General features: G+C 46.1%; 1 protein-coding gene across 1 annotated transcript; it reads left to right on the top strand.

Annotated features, from left to right (window-relative positions):
- The first annotated feature begins 3,608 nt into the window (after positions 1-3,608).
- Positions 3,609-17,681, top strand: wu:fb63a08 (mucin-2). The gene is made up of 25 exons (XM_049748398.2): positions 3,609-7,265; positions 7,343-7,395; positions 7,489-7,563; positions 8,012-8,223; positions 8,301-8,373; positions 8,627-9,027; positions 9,329-9,866; positions 10,203-10,399; positions 10,471-10,863; positions 10,973-11,265; positions 11,373-11,641; positions 11,709-11,771; positions 11,898-12,035; positions 12,134-12,390; positions 12,471-12,549; positions 12,639-12,704; positions 12,801-12,935; positions 13,017-13,273; positions 13,660-13,744; positions 13,821-15,299; positions 15,713-15,921; positions 16,007-16,160; positions 16,253-16,599; positions 16,671-16,800; positions 17,358-17,681. The coding sequence occupies exons 1-25, from the start codon at positions 7,186-7,188 to the stop codon at positions 17,498-17,500; spliced, it is 6,126 nt and encodes a 2,041-aa protein (XP_049604355.1). The 5' UTR covers positions 3,609-7,185; the 3' UTR covers positions 17,501-17,681.
- Positions 17,682-17,706: the final 25 nt, after the last annotated feature.

The following is a 17,706-nucleotide window of genomic DNA, read 5'->3' as shown; positions in this document are numbered from 1 at the left end:
CTGTCTAGACATTGTAGGTAAATGGGATAGAAAAGTAAAGCGCATAGTGGGTAATGAGGGCTGATTGTTTGTGACTGCGCTGTACTAAGGCTGATTTCCCAGCTGAGGAACGAGGGGAGGGCTCGGCACACATCGCGGCTGTCAGCAAAAGACAGAAAATGGGCCTGGAGCGTCAATGCGGCTCAGAAAGAGACAGCCACATCCACTTGGCTATGACGCTTCAGACGCCAAACTTGAGCATGTACAGTTGTGTGTTTGAAATATTTGCTGAGTCTATTTGCATGGAAATGCGCACTTTTACAGTGGAGATGTAGGAGGGGAGGGGAGGCGGGCGGGCGGGTGGGCGGCTGCTACTAAAGGGCAGGCACAGTAAATTACCGACTCGCACGCACGCAGGCACGCAGGCACGCAGGCACGCACGCAGGCACGCAGGCACGCAGGCACGCAGGCACGCGGCTTTTATGCGGAAATTTGCATGACGGAAATCATCCGCAATCTTGCCCTTTTTCGAGGTTCCACTCAAATTGTAGCGCTACGGTAAAGCTTTCTCTTACAGCAAAACTATCAGTGATGCAGCTCGTCATCACGACGAGGCGGTTCTTTAATACCTAACCTTAAAAGACTTTGAATAAACATCAAATGGAAGCCTCTTCTTCAGCCCTGACACCTAAAATACGGTCTCAAGCCACACATTTATGCAAATACATATGTCAGCAGATGTATAGTGGAACGGGCCGGCCGGATGTGTCAAAGTGTCCTTGATGAAGGCTGACGAGGAGGACCGCTGTCACCATATGTCAGGGGTCTCCATCCATTTCATATGCAGACAACAGCAGGCAGGCACGCAGAATACCTGCCCGAGTCCTTGGTGACTTTTTTTTCTCATGTATTCATTTGCTTCCAGTGCTTGCTAATTTGGTCTGACTTCGAAGCCACCCATCCTGCCACTGACCTTGACACCACCACGCCTGTCAACAGTGTCTAATTATCCATGGCCTGGCTTCTCACATTCTCCCTATTGATTTTGCTCATTTTGTACCTGAACATTGTTAATTAATCTGATGATGACAGTGTATGGGTCCAGTTCATTAGGCTGGCCCGGCAGATGCCCGCCGGGCCATAAGGATTCATCACGGAGCCGCTGAGGCCTGAAGAACACATCACACAGGATAAGGATGGCGTCATAAAATTTCATCCAAGACTAACAACTATTCCGATTTTCCCAAATGACGTAAAAACGCGAATCCATTCAGTGTGAGATTTTTTTTTCTTTCTTTCTTTCTTTCTTTCTTTCTTTCTTTCTTTCTTTCTTTCTTTCTTTCTTTCTTTCTTTCTTTCTTTCTTTCTTTCCTTTGTATTTTTAGGAGCCTCGGAAATAGATTTACAAACCTTTTCTCTACAATTTGTTAAATAACCCTGGGACTTGTTCTGCTGCTAGTCCATATTCAATATAGAGGAAGCCCATAATTGAGCTTGGTGGTCAAATGATGAGCCTGCTTTAAATCAATAGAACAGCGCACCCTTGGAAAGGCTTGTTTCATTTGACATTTGACAAGGACGCATGTTTCCCTGCTCGGTGGTAGCTGTTGTTCTTTTGTAGCGCGCAAATTGTTTATCGACTCGGAAATGGGTGAGGGGTCATTTTATGTCCGTGTTCCGAGTCCTCCCGAGATGTCGGTCGGCGTGCTCCTCGTTCCCGTGTGTCAATACAGGATTCAGTCAAGAAAGGAGAACTTAGCAGTACTTGATGGAGTTGTTGGGCGTGAGCGTTCAGAAAGACATTGTAATGGCTGGCGCCCAAAGCACCACCACAAATTGCTCTCAATTTCTTGGAGGGGGGGTATGCCAGCCAGCCAGCCAGCCAGCCAGCCAGCCAGCCAGCCAGCCAGCCAGCCAGCCAGCCAGCCAGCCAGCCAGCCAGCCAGCCAGCCAGCCAGCCAGCCAGCCAGCACCAAAATGGGTTGCCTCGCATTAAAAAGAAAAATGCTGACATTTTTGAGTTGTTGTGTTATTCGTTCGACTTAATCAAGCTTGGATGGAAAAAATATTAGGGCTGAAGGGTTTTTCCAAACTGTGAGGTGGGCCGGCGAGCGGACGGGCCGGCCATTCAGAAATCAAATGTAATACTATGTATGCTTGTTCTTCTAACAATATCCTCTTACAATCTATTTTGTATTTCTTTCTATCTGCTTCTATCTTTGGCATCCTAAAAATGTTCATTGGTTAATGTGGCCTTTTTCTCATTCTTTTGAAACAATTTACGATGTGAATATTGGAAAACTCCCAGGAATCTAACAGCTCCCTTGCACCAAACCTAAACATCGTAAATGCGGCAAAGAAACAAGTGCTAGCGTGTTTTTCAGATTTTCTGTCATTGTCGATCGCATCGGGAGTCATAATTGCAGGAAATATCTGCATGAGAAAAAATCCTAAGCTATACCCATAAAACAATCAACTAAAAGACATTAAGTATGGCCTTGACTGAGCGTGCCTTGTTACAGCGCGAAAGAAGCCAACGTTATTCTTCCGAGCACCTTGGGCAAATTCATGCTTCTTAGAATACGTCTATGCAGAGCAGTTAGTAATTGCTCGAGCAAAGGCTTCCCTTTTCCATTTCTCTAATTGCGTGCATACGTGTGTGAGCTTTGATTGCTCTTACATGCTCCACTGCACTTTCGCCAGGGGGACCTCTTGACTTGGTCTGAAGCTCCTGAACTTCCCTTCACGTTTTTTTTTTTTTGTTTACCTCTCTTATGTTCCATTTGTCACTCTTTCTCAGTGCAGTAGCTAACGTAAAACAGCGCCGATGTGATTTCTACAGCTCGGCCAGAGACCACCAGCACCTCATCACAAACTGGTCTCGGCCAGTTGTGTGAGCGCATGGAATCCCGGACGGCGTGACTGAAACGAATTCAGCCGGAGACGAGATACCGAGCCTCGCACTACGGTCATGGTTGTACGTCGGACGGGATGATTTGGAAGGACGATGAGACCGACTGCTGCGGTTAGGAAACAAAAGAAACTCAAATATGAAATGAAGCCCATAGATGGGGTGCTTTTCCACCTTGATGACATCGTCGTCTCATATGCCACATGCATTATTAAGAAACTTCGGTCCTCTGGGTGGTCAAGTAACATTTCTGGTTTCTGGTTTTAAGAGCTGATGATGCCATCACCTCCACCATTTTTGCACAATGGTACTGAAGAAGAAGAAGAAGAAGAAAAAAAATTCAAGGCTATGATGCAGTTTGTTTTCATTAAAACCACCGATCAAAAGACGAGGAGAAGATATTTGCTGTACTTTGTTTCTATTTGACAATAAAAGGCTTGTCTGGTGTGTTTCAGACCGACCACTTCCATAATCATCGATTTTAGTCACAGCAGGCAGTTGGGATTTAGGCGTGGAAGAAAAGAAAAAAAATCTCTCGTTCGAAAGACCTTGGCTCACCTAGCATGAACAGACGGCAACTTTAAAGAGAAGAGCAGTCAAGCGTCTGTGATTATGGATCCCTGCTTTTGTTGGACAGGACCTGCAGATCTTGCGAAACATTCCACTGATTGCCCGGCAACTCTAGTCCATTCTAATGATGGACCCACGGAAAAGCCTTTTTTTTTTTTCTTTTTCTTTTTCTTTTTTTAACCTGATGACAATTTATCTGCATTGTCCTAAAAGAGGAATCGGCAAGTCCAGCTCTAAGGAGCCACTGTCCTAAAACAGATTTTGGACTCAAGATTTGAGTGTACCAGACCAGTGTTTCTTAACTTTTACTGAGCAAAGGCACCAAATTGTATAGGTTCCGAAAATGTTCAACACTACAGTGTCAATTATATGTTGAAGGCTTCGGAATATGTTTATCACCTTGACTAAGACCAATTGAAAGAAAGGCAGTATGTCATGTTTCCCTCTTTTTCCCTTGATCACCTTCATCCTTTATGAACATGGAGAGATGTTGAGAAAGAAAAACAATTAGTGGCGCTGATGGAGGCCGTATCAGGTCACGAAATGGCGTATCTCATCGTGGCGTGTAATGGAGAGCAGTTCATTTAGGGGAGATAGTACACCGCCGGGCCACAGTCTGCCCGACCGACTATTGTAACAGGGCACGGAGCTCATCAGTGGCAAAATCACTGGACTCAATTCCTTATCGCAGCGCAAATGACAATTATCTTGGTTTAACACAGTAGATGGCCCGATCAGTTATCGTAATTAAATTCATATTCTTTTCATCTATTTCTAAGGCCCATTCAAACTGACAGTCGCAGAAAAGCCAGGTTAAAAAAAATACTCTCTATTCTATTGTATGTTTTTCAGTACCAAAATAAGCGGCTCAGAAAATGGATGGATGGATGGATGGATGGATGGATGGATGGATGGATGGATGGATGGATGGACGGACGGACGGACGGACGGACGGATGGACGAATGCATGAATGAATGAATGCATCAATGCATGCATGAATGAATGCATGAATGCACGCACGAACGAATGAATGCATGAATGCATGAATGCATGAATTAAAGAATGCATGCATGCATGCATGCATGAATGAATGCATGAATGAATGCATGAATGAATGCATGCATGAATGATCGATCACATATAAAACCTCGGGACATTGGGGACATTTTCAGAAGGAGAGAGAGTGCCACCTTCTGGTCCACAGGGTGAAGAAGCTTATCAGGCAGGGAGTGCCCATTTAGTGTGTCAAACAAACCACCATAGGGTGGCAGAGGTTAATAAACCTTCAAACAGACTTCAGGGCAAGTGAAATAAAGTTCTGAATTTTTCACTACATTTTCAAATTCAGAGGGAAAAGTCCTATGGAGGTGTATAAAAAAAAAAAGAAATTCAATTAATATGTCCTAATTAGAAAAGCCCAAATAGATGGCATGTGATGTTCCCTGTACTTGAGACAAATAAAGACCAACTAACCGATGCCTGCTAACAGTATCGATCGAGTCTGCTCTGCCTGACATGTAGAGCGGAACCAATGTGCTGTGAAAACCAATACTGGATTGGACACACACACAGTGTGAGAGTGTTGGGATATCTTTTTGTCTTCAACGTTTTCTGGGAAGGGTGAATTTCTCGTCGAGTTGTTGTAAAATGGTCCTGAAAAAATCAAGTTCACTGTAGGAAGAAAGCAGTGGCAGATGTTTCTGCAATCACATCACAATTCTTTGATTTACGTCGTATAAATTGCATCCCGTTGAAAATAGAGCTACGTACTTCAATGCCCAAAAAAATCATCCTAATAATGCTACCGAATGAGGAACAGATGTTTGCTTGACTCCGCAAGAAATGATTAGCTCAGATCAACATGAGCAAAGTGTCCTTGTTGAAGTCCCACAAGCAAAGGACATGTCTGTCAATGAAAGGAAGAGCACTAAAACTGCGACAACCTGCACCATATATCTGAAATGTGACTTTGACCTGCTCCTAATAGAGAAAGCGGCGGTGACGGCGAGGCGTAGAGAAGGGATGGGCTACTGGTAACTTTGATGAATGTTCATTTTTCAAGTTCATTGTAGTATCATGTTTACATTTGGTTCCATTTTTGAATGGCCCCAAACCTTTTCAGTCCATATTTCAAGTGTATCATATTTACATTTGGTTCCATTTTTCAAACCCTTTTCAGTCCACCTAAAGCCAACAAGGGAGTTCACAGTTAACACATTAGTACACTGAAGTTGCACAAAGAGTCCATAGAGATGTGACTTGTATTTGGCACTGGCCTGGCCTCCCTCCCCTGCCTTCATTGGGTGAGCTTGATAACAAATTGCCTTTTTGTTTGCTTGACAAATGCAGGATGTGGGAACAGCTGCAGGTTTATGGATTTAGTGTCATGACATTAAGTACATAGATTGATTGTTGTACAAACCTTTGGAATAAACGATATGTCAATTGATAGTCAGAAGTGTTGCCCAATCTTACGATGCTATGGTAGTCACCGATCCAAATCAGAGGGTTATCTATCGAAGACGTCCCGCTTTCCAAGGCCTTTCCAGTCATCCCACCATACCGTACATGTTAGTGATTGTCCAATTTTACAATTTGATTGAGTCATGGCTGCACTGCAATAGCGCATTGCAGAGCAAATCAAGAACCAAATGTGACAAAACATTAACCAATGTATCGGAATTCCCGACACCATAACGACACCGCCGACCGTCTCGACAAGGTCTTTCGACTCGTTTTTTTTTCCGCGTTTTAATCGCTCAGGCACACAAAGGTAAATCTGCCGGGGAATCAGCCGGCTGTCTCGGCAGATGACGGCAGATTGATTGCATCACCTTCCCAAAACGCGCTCGGGTGCTGTCAGAGTATCATAGCCGGCGTATTTACTCATAGTAGAGATGTACAGCACCGATGGCTACGTATATCTTACAGCTGCCTAACAAAGACCTTCCTTCTCTTCAGCTGGACACTTCCAATGTTTGCTCTCTCTGTTGGCACATACCAGGTGGGCTTCTGGAATGTGAAAGGTGGATGTCTCTCTTCCCACCTGCACTTGCACAATGGCGGTACGCTAAATGATTGCAATATCCAGACGAACACCCGTTACTGCACGCTTGTGGGTGTAAGGTGGTCTTTAATTGCTTACGCTCATCTACAAGGGGAGATCTCGCAGGTCAGTAGATCTGTGTGTCACACCTCTAAATCTGGAAAGTTTCACGAAAAGGTATCCCGCAAAAAAAGTTCAACATCCAATCAATCAGTGGTGTGTGGTGTAAAGTAGAAGAGCGCCAAAAAGAATCGATTTTCTTTTTTTTTCTTCTTTTCTTTTTTTTATTTTCAATGCATGGCCAAATATGACCTTTTCATCCTCTTGACGAATGAACTCTTTTGCAAACCGAAATAGACAATTCTTTGGCAAAGGCTTGCAATGAGCCTTTTTTATGGCCTAACAACGGTAAAATGCAGACCTTATCTATTGCCACTTCCTGTAACTATGTTGCTGCCGAGCCAGTCCTTTGTTTTTCATCTGTCTCCACCCGCCACTTTAGTGAGCTGCTTTAGCGGTGGGCTATAAAAGCTTTCCACCCTTTGACACAAGTGAGCCACTTGTCCTGGCAGCGGAAAGGTCACATTCATTCATCTGTGTTCCTTCATAAACAAGTCACTCCAATCTGAAGATTGTCAAGGTATTAGCAAGAGAAGAGCTGGCGTCAAGGGATCAGCCATGCTTGGAGGATTCTGCACACATTTGTTGGTCACAGCGACTCTACTCTTTCTAAGTCACACTGGGACTCAGTGCAGCAGGTAATAAATGGAACGTCACACTCTTAAGCTGTTGTGTTTTGGTCAAAAACCTCTCATCTACGTTGTATTTTGATTAGGGCAGAAAATAACATTTCATCCATCAAGTTGCCCGACTGGAAAAGCCATTCAGGTAGGACGCCATTGCTATGGCTTTTCAGAACATGGCGATGAGTTTGCCCAAAAATGGACATCGTTTGAGAAATGGTTTTCTACTCTTTGACAGAATATCTTACACAATGTTCATTTGACAAACATGGCAACGCAGTGTGCGATTGGACAACGAGTCATCAAAGATCAAGTAAGAAAGACACATCCGGGATCATTGGACTGAACTTTTCCGAATCATTTCGACGGTAAACAATGCGCAAGCATTACATTTATAATGGGTGCTATCATTCTGCTGTGTTGTGGTTCCACAGTTACATTTTATAACCCAGCATACCATTGATTTATTTGAGGCAAACTAATATTTTAGAACTGCATGCTCTGGAGAGGTTTTGTCCAAAGACACTCTGAAAAAGTCAATCAAAGACAACTTCCATTCAATGAATATTACATGGCAGCAGATGTGCTCCTGTTTTATTGAAACACCAACAATCTCGGGGTGGATTTTCTTATGGAATCAACACGATAGAGTTGTTCTTCTCGAAACATGGCGGCACATTTATTGTCCATTTGAAAGAATCACACAAAGGTCTGCACGAGAGTAAAAGGCGAGCATCTCACTGGCTAATTTTCACCTTCAGATAGTCTCAGGGTGGAGACGATAGAAAGTCATGCACTGGATCAAGGTGAAGCCTGTCTTGAGTTCTGGTACTTGGTCCCCACTAATGCTTTCAAACTTGGTACTTTCAAAAGTACTACTGGTCGAGTAGAAATCTGGACCTCGCCTGCACTGGCACAAGATTCTTGGCGACAGGTGTTTGTGCCACTAAACATCATTGAATCTGAGACAACGGTAAGGAGCACACTGAATGAATCTGCAAATGTTTACGTGAATAAGCAGGTCCATGTCAATCATTGTCTTTCGACTAGGTTGTTCTCGAAACTGTGTCCTTGGAGACTCGGGTCACATTTAACCGCATTGGAGTAAGGAGAGGGTCATGCGGTGAGTACTGTCTTGTTTTAAGAACAAACTACTTTTGATCTGGTACTTCTTTGGCACTTAGCAATCGGTATAACTGGAAGCAAAAAAGAAAAAAGAAAAAAATCCATTTTACAGCTATTTGGAGCTCTTCCTTCAGTACTGATTACAAGATTTCATTCCAATGCGGTGGGTCGGTCGGTCGGTGGGTGGGTCGGTCGATGAGTCCACGCCTCTACTTAACAATTCCATTTATTCCAATTGTCATCTCCCACAGGACACCAGTGTGATCCAAACAAAGAGATCCGGACAGACCCGTCCACCCGTTGCTTCTGCTCAGACAGACAGCTTTCCTGCACTCCCTCTCGGTGTCCCGAGGGTCAACGCTGTGTTGGTGCTCAAATCCGAAGCCCCAGGGAGGCGTCTGACGCTGGGCTATGTACTATACATAGCAACACGGACTGCAGCACTTTTGATGGAGTATTATTTCGCTTCACGGCCCCCTGCAACTACATTCTGGCACAGACCTGCTCTTCCTCTGAGGCTTTGTCCACTTTTAGTGTGGAGGTAGTCAGCGACCATGATGGCAATTCGTCGCTTCCAGCTGTGCAGCAGGTCATTGTGTCTGTGGGAGATGACAGAGTGTCTCTTCTGAAATGGCAGACACAAAGAGTTGTGGTGAGTTGAAGATGAACATTGAGAAAATGCTTAGTACTTGGGAGGCGACGTTTGAGCCATCCAATCACATGATCCAAATGGTGTCATTTTCAGCTGATTGCTATTGCTGTTTATTATTGTTTGCTCGGATACTCGAATTAGGGTTGGTTTCTTTTTTGGAAGTTGAACCAAGTCATACATGGAGTCGTAATGCGATCCCAAACTCATATGAATTCATCAGCGGCTTGATCTTTCTGCCATTTCATATTAACGGCTGATGAGGAAAGGAAGATCCAACGATGTCATATTGTCTGTCCTTCAGGTCAACGGGATTTGGAGGAACCTTCCACTCATCTTCAGGAGTAGCACGGTCAAAATCAAGAGTAGCCTAGCAGCTGTTGAACTTGAAACCACTTTCGGCCTTTCCGTGTCATATGACAATGCGGGTGATGTGCACATCGAGCTGCCGTCCGTTTACTCCGAGAACGTCTGCAGATTATGTGGCAACTTTAACCAGCTCAGAGAGGATGACTTGGGAAATGCTGACGGAGCACTTGCGCACAGTGCCGCGGATTCGGCTAACGGCTGCCAAACGGTTCTCCTTCCTCACCGCTGTGACCCCGCCGAAGAAGCCGAGTATAGCGACGAGCTGAACTGCGGAGGCCTCCTCTCCAGTACGGGACCGTTTGCAGCATGTCGAGCCTTTCTGGGAGCAGAAAGCTACTTCAGGGGATGTGTGAACAAAATGTGCGCCGCTCACGGTGACCCTCGGGTGCTCTGTGAGACATTGCAGATGTATGCTGATATCTGCAGGGACGCTGGCGTTACTGTGCCTTCATGGTGGAATTCTACAATGTGCCGTAGGTGACTTTGTGGCTTCCGTTTCTCAATTTCAATTGCAACAGATGGGAAGCAGGTGCGGTATGTTTCTGTCTCTGTCTCTGTCTCTGTCTCTGTCTCTGTCTCTGCCTCTGCCTCTGCCTCTGCCTCTGCCTCTGCCTCTGCCTCTGCCTCTGCCTCTGCCTCTGCCTCTCTCTCTCTCTCTCTCTCTCTCTCTCTCTCTCTCTCTCTCTCTCTCTCTCTCTCTCTCTCTCTCTCTCTCTCTCTCTCTCTCTCTCTCTCTCTCTCTCTCTCTCTCTCTCTCTCTCTCTCTCTCTCTCTCTCTCTCTCTCTCTCTCCGTCCGTCTGTCTTACAGCTCCACGATGCGGTGAGAACAGCCATTACAACTCGTGCGCCGACGGATGTTCAGACGTCTGCTCGGGTCAGGATGGAGTGGGACGGTGCGGACGTTGCCAGGAAAGGTGCGAGTGTAACGACGGCTTCCAACTCAGCGGGGGCAAATGTGTTCCGACGCACGACTGTGGGTGCTGGCATCGAGGAAAACACTATGAGGTAAGATGGATAGATGACTCGATGTCTGTATTTCAGACCACTATTGATTGTCACAAATGGCTTGGTCGCAGAAAGGACAAATGGTCTTGGAAGGAGAATGTTTGCAGCAGTGCCAATGTATGGGCCACGATCATGTCCAGTGCGCTCAATTGCAATGCGCCAGAAATGAAGCTTGTAAAGTTGAAGCCGGAGTCAAAGGATGCTTCCCTAGCAAGCCTGCTGCCACCTGTAGCGCGTACAGCGATGCGCACTATATCACCTTTGACGGGACGGCGTACGACTTTCAAGGCGGATGCACTTCCATCCTGGCTAGCACATGTGGAGCCCAGAGCTCAGTCCGTTTCACAGTGAGCGGTCACAACATGCATCCTCTCCTTCATAACGTCACCCGCTCGAAAGTGGCTGCTGTGACACTTGAAATTGACCATTTGAAGCTCACATTGAATGAGAGCAACAGAGTCTATGTAAGTAAGATCCTCGTGGTCATGGTTTTGCAATTCTTGAGGGCACAAAAATGGGTTTTCTCTCTCTCTGTCTCTCTCTCTCTCTCTCTCTCTCGCTCTCTCTCTTTAGGTGAATAAAAGCTATGCCGGACTCCCTTACTTCAGTACTGCTTCTTCCGGTTCTGTCTGGGTTTACAACATTAATAGCTACGTTCTCTTAGAGACGACCTTTGGACTAAGGATGGTGATGGATGGGCAAAACAGGTTCTTCCTGCAAGTCGATGAGAGCTACAAATACCAACTGTGTGGTCTTTGTGGTACCTACTCAGACCAGCAGGATGATGACTTCATAAAACCAAGTGGGCAAAATGCTACAGAAGCGTTTGAGTTTGCTGATAGCTGGAGGGCACCACACAATAATGAGTGAGTTCTTTTATTGATACGTACAAGTGACATCAAGCTAACAGCCTTGTAATGCACATTTCCCACCAATCCTTTCTCCATCCATCCCTCCCTCCCTCCCTCCCAAGATGTGTTTCCCACCCAAATGCTCCTCCACCCTGTGAAAACCAGGAGGAGGCCTACAATGAGTGCTTTGCCATCCTTGGAGATGCCTTCCAACCTTGCCACGAAAGTGTTCACCCGAGCATCTACATCAATAGCTGTGTTGGTGACTATTGCGCAACAAGTGGCAACCAACACACCTTGTGTGAAGCTCTTAAATCCTACGCAGTCGCTTGCTATGTGGCAGGAGTGGAACTAGCCCATTGGGCGACAGGTTCCATCTGCGGTGAGTCAGGTGCGGCCGGCTGAGATACAAGCGCAATGCTTCAAGTTCCTATTGTTTCTTTTGGCTTTTTCAGCAGAAGCCCAAACTACAGAAAATCCTCCACCAACTCGTCCCTCCTCGCAAACACCAGATCCAGCTTGTGAGAGAGATGAAAGATTTCACTCGTATCATCCAATGAATCATTTTGCAGCAAATGTTTCCAATTTGATTCGTTAGGGAAATGGAATTCTCGGAGTTGCTAACAAATTCTTTCCCTTCCCCACAGTGTGCCCCATAAAGTGCAACTTTGAGCAAAATTTGTGTGGGTGGCAGCAACTCGTACAGGACACCTTTGATTGGACAAGATATGCCGGTGCCACTCCAACAATCGGAAGTGGGCCAAACCACGACCACACCACAGGGGGTGAGACATACTAGGTCATACTAGGTGCGTGGTTTTATTGACTTTACATGACTGATTGATTGTCTGTGTGATTGCATTCCCCCCCCCCCCCCCAAAAGAGGGATTCTATATGTACATTGAGGGCGACGGTGTAACACAAGGAGATCCGGCTCGTCTGTTGAGCTCCGAATGCCTTCACAGTGGCCCGGTCTGCCTCCGCTTCTGGTACCACATGTATGGCTCGGCTACAGCCATGGCTCTTAATATGTACCTGCTCCAAGGAAATCAAGCCACCAAGATTTGGTCCGTGACAAACAACCATGGGCAAGAATGGCATCCAGCAAAAGTTGATATCAATGTCTTCAGCCCTTTCCAGGTTAGCCGTGGCCGCTGTATGGATTTTGTTTTCATTTTCTTGCTCTTGCTTTGGTTATTGTTGTGTGTTGACCCAATCAGATCATTGCCGAGGGAATCCGAGGTTCCGACGCTCTGTCGGATGTGGCGATTGATGATATTTCCATCCAGTTCCACGCTTGCTAGGGTAAGAATTGATTCGTACAAAATTCGATGTGTCTTGCGGTATCGAAATGAAAATGCCGCTATGTTACATCGGTGTTTCTTTAGGGAGTCTGGGAGGCGGAACAGAAGCTCCTTCGATTACAGACGCCCTCCTGTCTTCAGTCGTCCCAGGTTTGTTCAAAGAAAGCTCAACTTCATGGTCCAGGAAGTAGTAGGAAGCACATCTTTATGGAGTCACAACTCCTCTTTCTTTTGCTTCCCTTGCAGCTTGTAGCTTGAATTGCAGCTTTGATAGAAATGTTTGCAGCTGGAAACAGATGATCACAGATGCTTTTGACTGGACATGGCAAAGCGCTTCTACGCCCACCCTAATGACAGGCCCCAACTCTGACCACACGGGAGGTATGTATGATCTTGGTGGACACACCGAGCGCTAAGATGAACTTGTGACCAGATCTGACCCTTTGATTTCTCTTCTGGAAGATGGTCACTACCTCTACATTGAGGCCAGCGCCGTGTCCCTTGGCGATACAGCTCGTCTCATCAGTTCAGAATGTTCCGCCTCCGGGTCTCATTGCCTGCAGTTCTGGTACCATATGTACGGCTCGGCCGATACTATGGGCCTCCATCTATATTTGGTGCAGGACAACAAAGCCGATGCCATTTGGCGGAAGAAGAATGATCAAGGAAATATGTGGCACTTGGCTCAGGTGGACTTGAAAGTCACGGGAGCTTTCCAGGTCAGTCGGTTCCATTTGAGCATTTCAGCTCCATAGGAGATAAAGAGTTACAGACATACATTTCAAAAGCGAGTCAAAATACTCCAACGTCGTTTTTCCTATCGAAGGTGGTCATAGAGGGATGCAGGGGCTCCAATGAAGAATCTGATGTTGCCATAGATGATATTATGCTTTATCACGGACAAGGCCGACACGATGAGCCTCCGTGTGTATTTGCTGCAAGACAAAGAGGCTTATGCTATCAGTCGGACCAGGAACAATCAAGGGGATATGTGGCATCTAGCCCAGGTTGACTTCACCGCAACTGGATCTTTTCAGGTAGGAAAAATCCAATCATGTTTCAGCCAAGTAATGAGAGGAGAATTCAAATGTCTTTGTCGTATTAGATCCTTTTTGAGGGTCGACGAGGTTCTAATGATCAGTCAGATGTGGCCATAGATGATATATCCCTATACAGTGGGTGCTGTTCAGGTAATCATTGACTTCATCTGACCGTCAATGTACATTATGACCAGTCTACCTGATCAAAAGTGATTTGGTTTTGCAGACTCCACTAAGACTACCCCCGCTGCACCCATGACAACACATTCGATTACAACAGAAGGTGCCGAACCTCCAACAGGAAACATAGCGACGGCACTAACATCCACAATCGATACAACAACAGACATAACTGTCACCGACACACAGACAACCAGACAGTCAACAACGAAGCCTTCCACTCCAAATACCTCACCAGAAACGCCTGGGTCGACAGTTACCATCCAACCGCAGACCACTGCCGGAGTTCACCCATCATCCACCAACCGCCCAGTAGACGAAGGAACGGAACATCCAGGACCTGAAGCCACGACTGAAGAAATGACAGCACCTATTACATACCCTGGGTCCACAGCTAAGCCCATACCGCTAATAACTGAAAGCAATGAACCCACAACTAAACCACACCCGATAACATCGGTGTCTGGTGCGACAGTTACCGTCCAACCGCAGACCACTGCCGTAGTTCACCCATCATCCACCAACCACCCAGGAGACGAAGAAACGGAAGAGCCAGGACCTGAAGCCACCACTGAAGAAATGACAACGCCTGTTACATACCCTGGGTCCACAGCTAAACCCATACCGCTAACAACAGAAAGCAATGAACCCACAACTAAACCACACCCGATAACATCGGTGTCTGGTGCGACAGTTACCGTCCAACCGCAGACCACTGCCGTAGTTCACCCATCATCCACCAACCACCCAGTAGACGAAGAAACGGAAGAGCCGGGACCTGAAGCCACCACTGAAGAAATGACAGCACCTGTTACATACCCTGGGTCCACAGCTAAGCCCATACCGCTAACAACAGAAAGCAATGAAACTACAACTAAAGCACACCCTATAACATCGGTGTCTGGTGCGACAGTTACCATCCAACCGCAGACCACTGCCGTAGTTCACCCATCATCCACCAACCACCCAGGAGACGAAGAAACGGAAGAGCCAGGACCCGAAGCCACAACTGAAGAAATGACAGCACCTGTTACATACCCTGGGTCCACAGCTCAGCCCATACCGCTAACAACAGAAAGCAATGAACCTACAACTAAAGCACACCCGATAACATCGGTGTCTGGTGCAACAGTTACCGTCCAAACGCAGACCACTGCCATAGTTCACCCATCATCAACCAACCACCCAGGAGACGAAGAAACGGAAGAGCCGGGACCTGAAGCCACCACTGACGAAATGACAGCACCTGTTACATACCCTGGGTCCACAGCTCAGCCCATACCGCTAACAACAGAAAGCAATGAACCCACACCGAAACCACACCCACCAACATCAGTGACACCACAGACTCCAAACAAAAGTCCAACAGCAACAGCAGGATCTCAATCAACAACTAGTCTTGAACCTCAGCCTCCAAATGCAACAAGTGAAGCACAGTTAACCACGACCATCAAACCACAAGATCCGAATGAATCTCAACCAGCGACCGCTGTTCGAACACAGCCCCCAACTGCACCTGAATCAAGTAAGTATGAACTCATTGGGAGACTTTAAAGCATGGGGTCTCAAACTCCAGTCCTCGGGGGCCGCATTCCTACATGTTTTCCAAGTTTCCCTCGTTCAACACACCTGATTCAAATGATCAGTTCATCCTCACGTTCTGCAGGAGCCTGATCATTGAATCAGGTGTGTTTAACGAGGGAAACTTGGAAAACATGTAAGAATGCGGCCCCCGAGGACTGGAGTTTGAGACCCCTGCTTTAAACGGTGTCATGACCTCCAAACGCGACCTCCGACGTGACGGTTTACAAGTGCCACACGACACTAATAAAGACACTCTGGAGAACCCAGCAAGACAAGTGAAATCAATGAAGCAATAACGGATTGGTTCTAGTATGTTCTGGTTTAATCTCTCTCGCTCTCTCTCTGTCTCACCAGCACCTTTCTGCAAAGAGAACAGCCATTACAGCCCATGTATCCCAGCCTGCAGTCCAACCTGCAGATTTTTGAACGCTCCACCACATTGTAATGACAGTGGGCTTTGTGAGCCGGGTTGCGTGTGTGATGACGGCTATGTGCTGAAATTTGGCCTTTGCGTGCCAATCCGACAATGCGGATGCGTGGACAGAGATGGCAATAAATACCAAGTAAATGACGAGGCAGCCAGAATTTCTTTGGATCGGTTGAGTGAAAGCGTGCTGCTGTTACTGTGTCGGATTTCTGTCTTTGCAGTTCGGCCAAGTTTGGTATAGCGAACACTGCGGTCGGAAATGTAGATGCAAGCGGGAAGATGACGGTGGGGAGATTGATTGTGATGAAGAAGAGTGTGACAGAAATGCCGTTTGCCTCCAACATGAAGAGGGACATTATTACTGCCAGAAAACAAGTACTGTCTGTGCATTATTCAATAGCTCATAGCTGCTCAGGCATTTTATAGTTCTAATCAATTCCACATTTTTATTTTGTGTCACACAACAGCTTTTGACAAATGTACAATCAAAGAAGACTCTGGCTACAGGACTTTTGACAACATGAAGCATGGCTTTGAGGGAGAACACTCGTCGTATGTGCTGGTCCAAAGCAAAAACTTGCCTAGTAATATCCAGGACGTTTACATCGAGGGGATCAGTACACCCGATGATGATGATGATGATGATGATGATGATGATGATGATAGTGATAGTAGTGAAGAAGACCACGACCGCGATCGTGACAACGATGGTGACGATGAAAGCAATGAGCATGAAGGACACCACGGATTGCAGAGCCTCAAAATGAAAGTGTACAATCATACCGTGGAGTTCAAGCAGTTTCGCAAGTTGTTTGTGAGTTTCCACGCCCTTTCAATTGATGGATCGGAGCTGATTGTTCAAAAGTTGTTCCTGCTTTCCTATAGGTGGATGGACAGAGAACCAAGACACCTGCTTCACCGTCTCTTGGTCTAAAGATTATCAAGAATTCCGCTCACATTTATCTCAGTACAGACTTTGGTCTTTCCGTAAAGTTTGATGGTCAAAGTGACGCAGGTGAGTTTCTTTTTCTTTTGAACGCTCTAAAACACCAACAATGTAACTATTTTTATATTGGGACTTGGTGTGACCGAATATTCTAGACAGCTACATGCTACTGCAGCCAAATTGCCTCATGGGTGTGAATTGCCACACCCAATTTTACAAATCATTACTCCCATCCAGAATCCCATTTCCCTTGGCTGTGAAGTCAAGTCATCTTGCTATTACGTATCATCATCGCATGCAACACATAAAGGGTTGTCCCGTGCGTCCAATCCTTGACTTGACCGTTGACACAAAATAAGGACTTTCTCAATTCTTGTCGCTGTTGTTTTCTAAACAAACCGACCCCTAAAAATGTTTCCTCTTACTTGAATCAACTCAAATCCTCTTCTCAGACACTTAAGTTTGAAAAGGTGTCATGAGAGAGGATGTCAACAATCTCAGCAATTTGTTTCCAGAAAATTTTAGAAGACGACGAAAAAGACCTACTATTTCAGACACGATAGGACCAACTCGACTGTAGTAACTATATGTATCCGAGCCTAAAATCAAATGCTTTGTTCCCGCAGAAATAACTCTACCGCGGACATACAAACGGAAGCTGGGGGGCCTGTGTGGAAACTTTGACAGTCGAATCTTGAATGACCGGATGAAACCGGATGGCACGCTGGCCCAGACGCTTCAAGAGTTTGGAGAAAGTTGGAGAGTGTGACAGACAGACAGACAGAGTCATTGATGAGAAAAGTAGCAGCCCTTTGGAAACTGCTCAGGAAGTTCTACGTTTTTCTTTTCTTCACATCAAGCAAACGCTGAATGGTCAAGCACGTCTTTGTTTTCACTTCATGTCTGTACCTTGCCTGAATTCATTAAACTCGGCTCTTGCACTACCATAACGACGCACCCGACTATTTCGTTCTA

Source organism: Syngnathus scovelli, chromosome 17, assembly GCF_024217435.2.
Source record: "Syngnathus scovelli strain Florida chromosome 17, RoL_Ssco_1.2, whole genome shotgun sequence".
Classification (NCBI taxonomy): domain Eukaryota; kingdom Metazoa; phylum Chordata; class Actinopteri; order Syngnathiformes; family Syngnathidae; genus Syngnathus; species Syngnathus scovelli.
This window is presented reverse-complemented; position numbering and strand designations above follow the sequence as displayed.

Bases quoted from the DNA above. Each gene is read 5' to 3' on its own strand.
- wu:fb63a08 (XM_049748398.2), top strand. From the start codon at position 7,186: ATGCTTGGAGGATTCTGCACACATTTGTTGGTCACAGCGACTCTACTC. The intron at 15,922-16,006 runs GTAAATGACGAG...CTGTCTTTGCAG, and splicing joins GAGATGGCAATAAATACCAA to TTCGGCCAAGTTTGGTATAG. The intron at 16,600-16,670 runs GTGAGTTTCCAC...GCTTTCCTATAG, and splicing joins AGCAGTTTCGCAAGTTGTTT to GTGGATGGACAGAGAACCAA.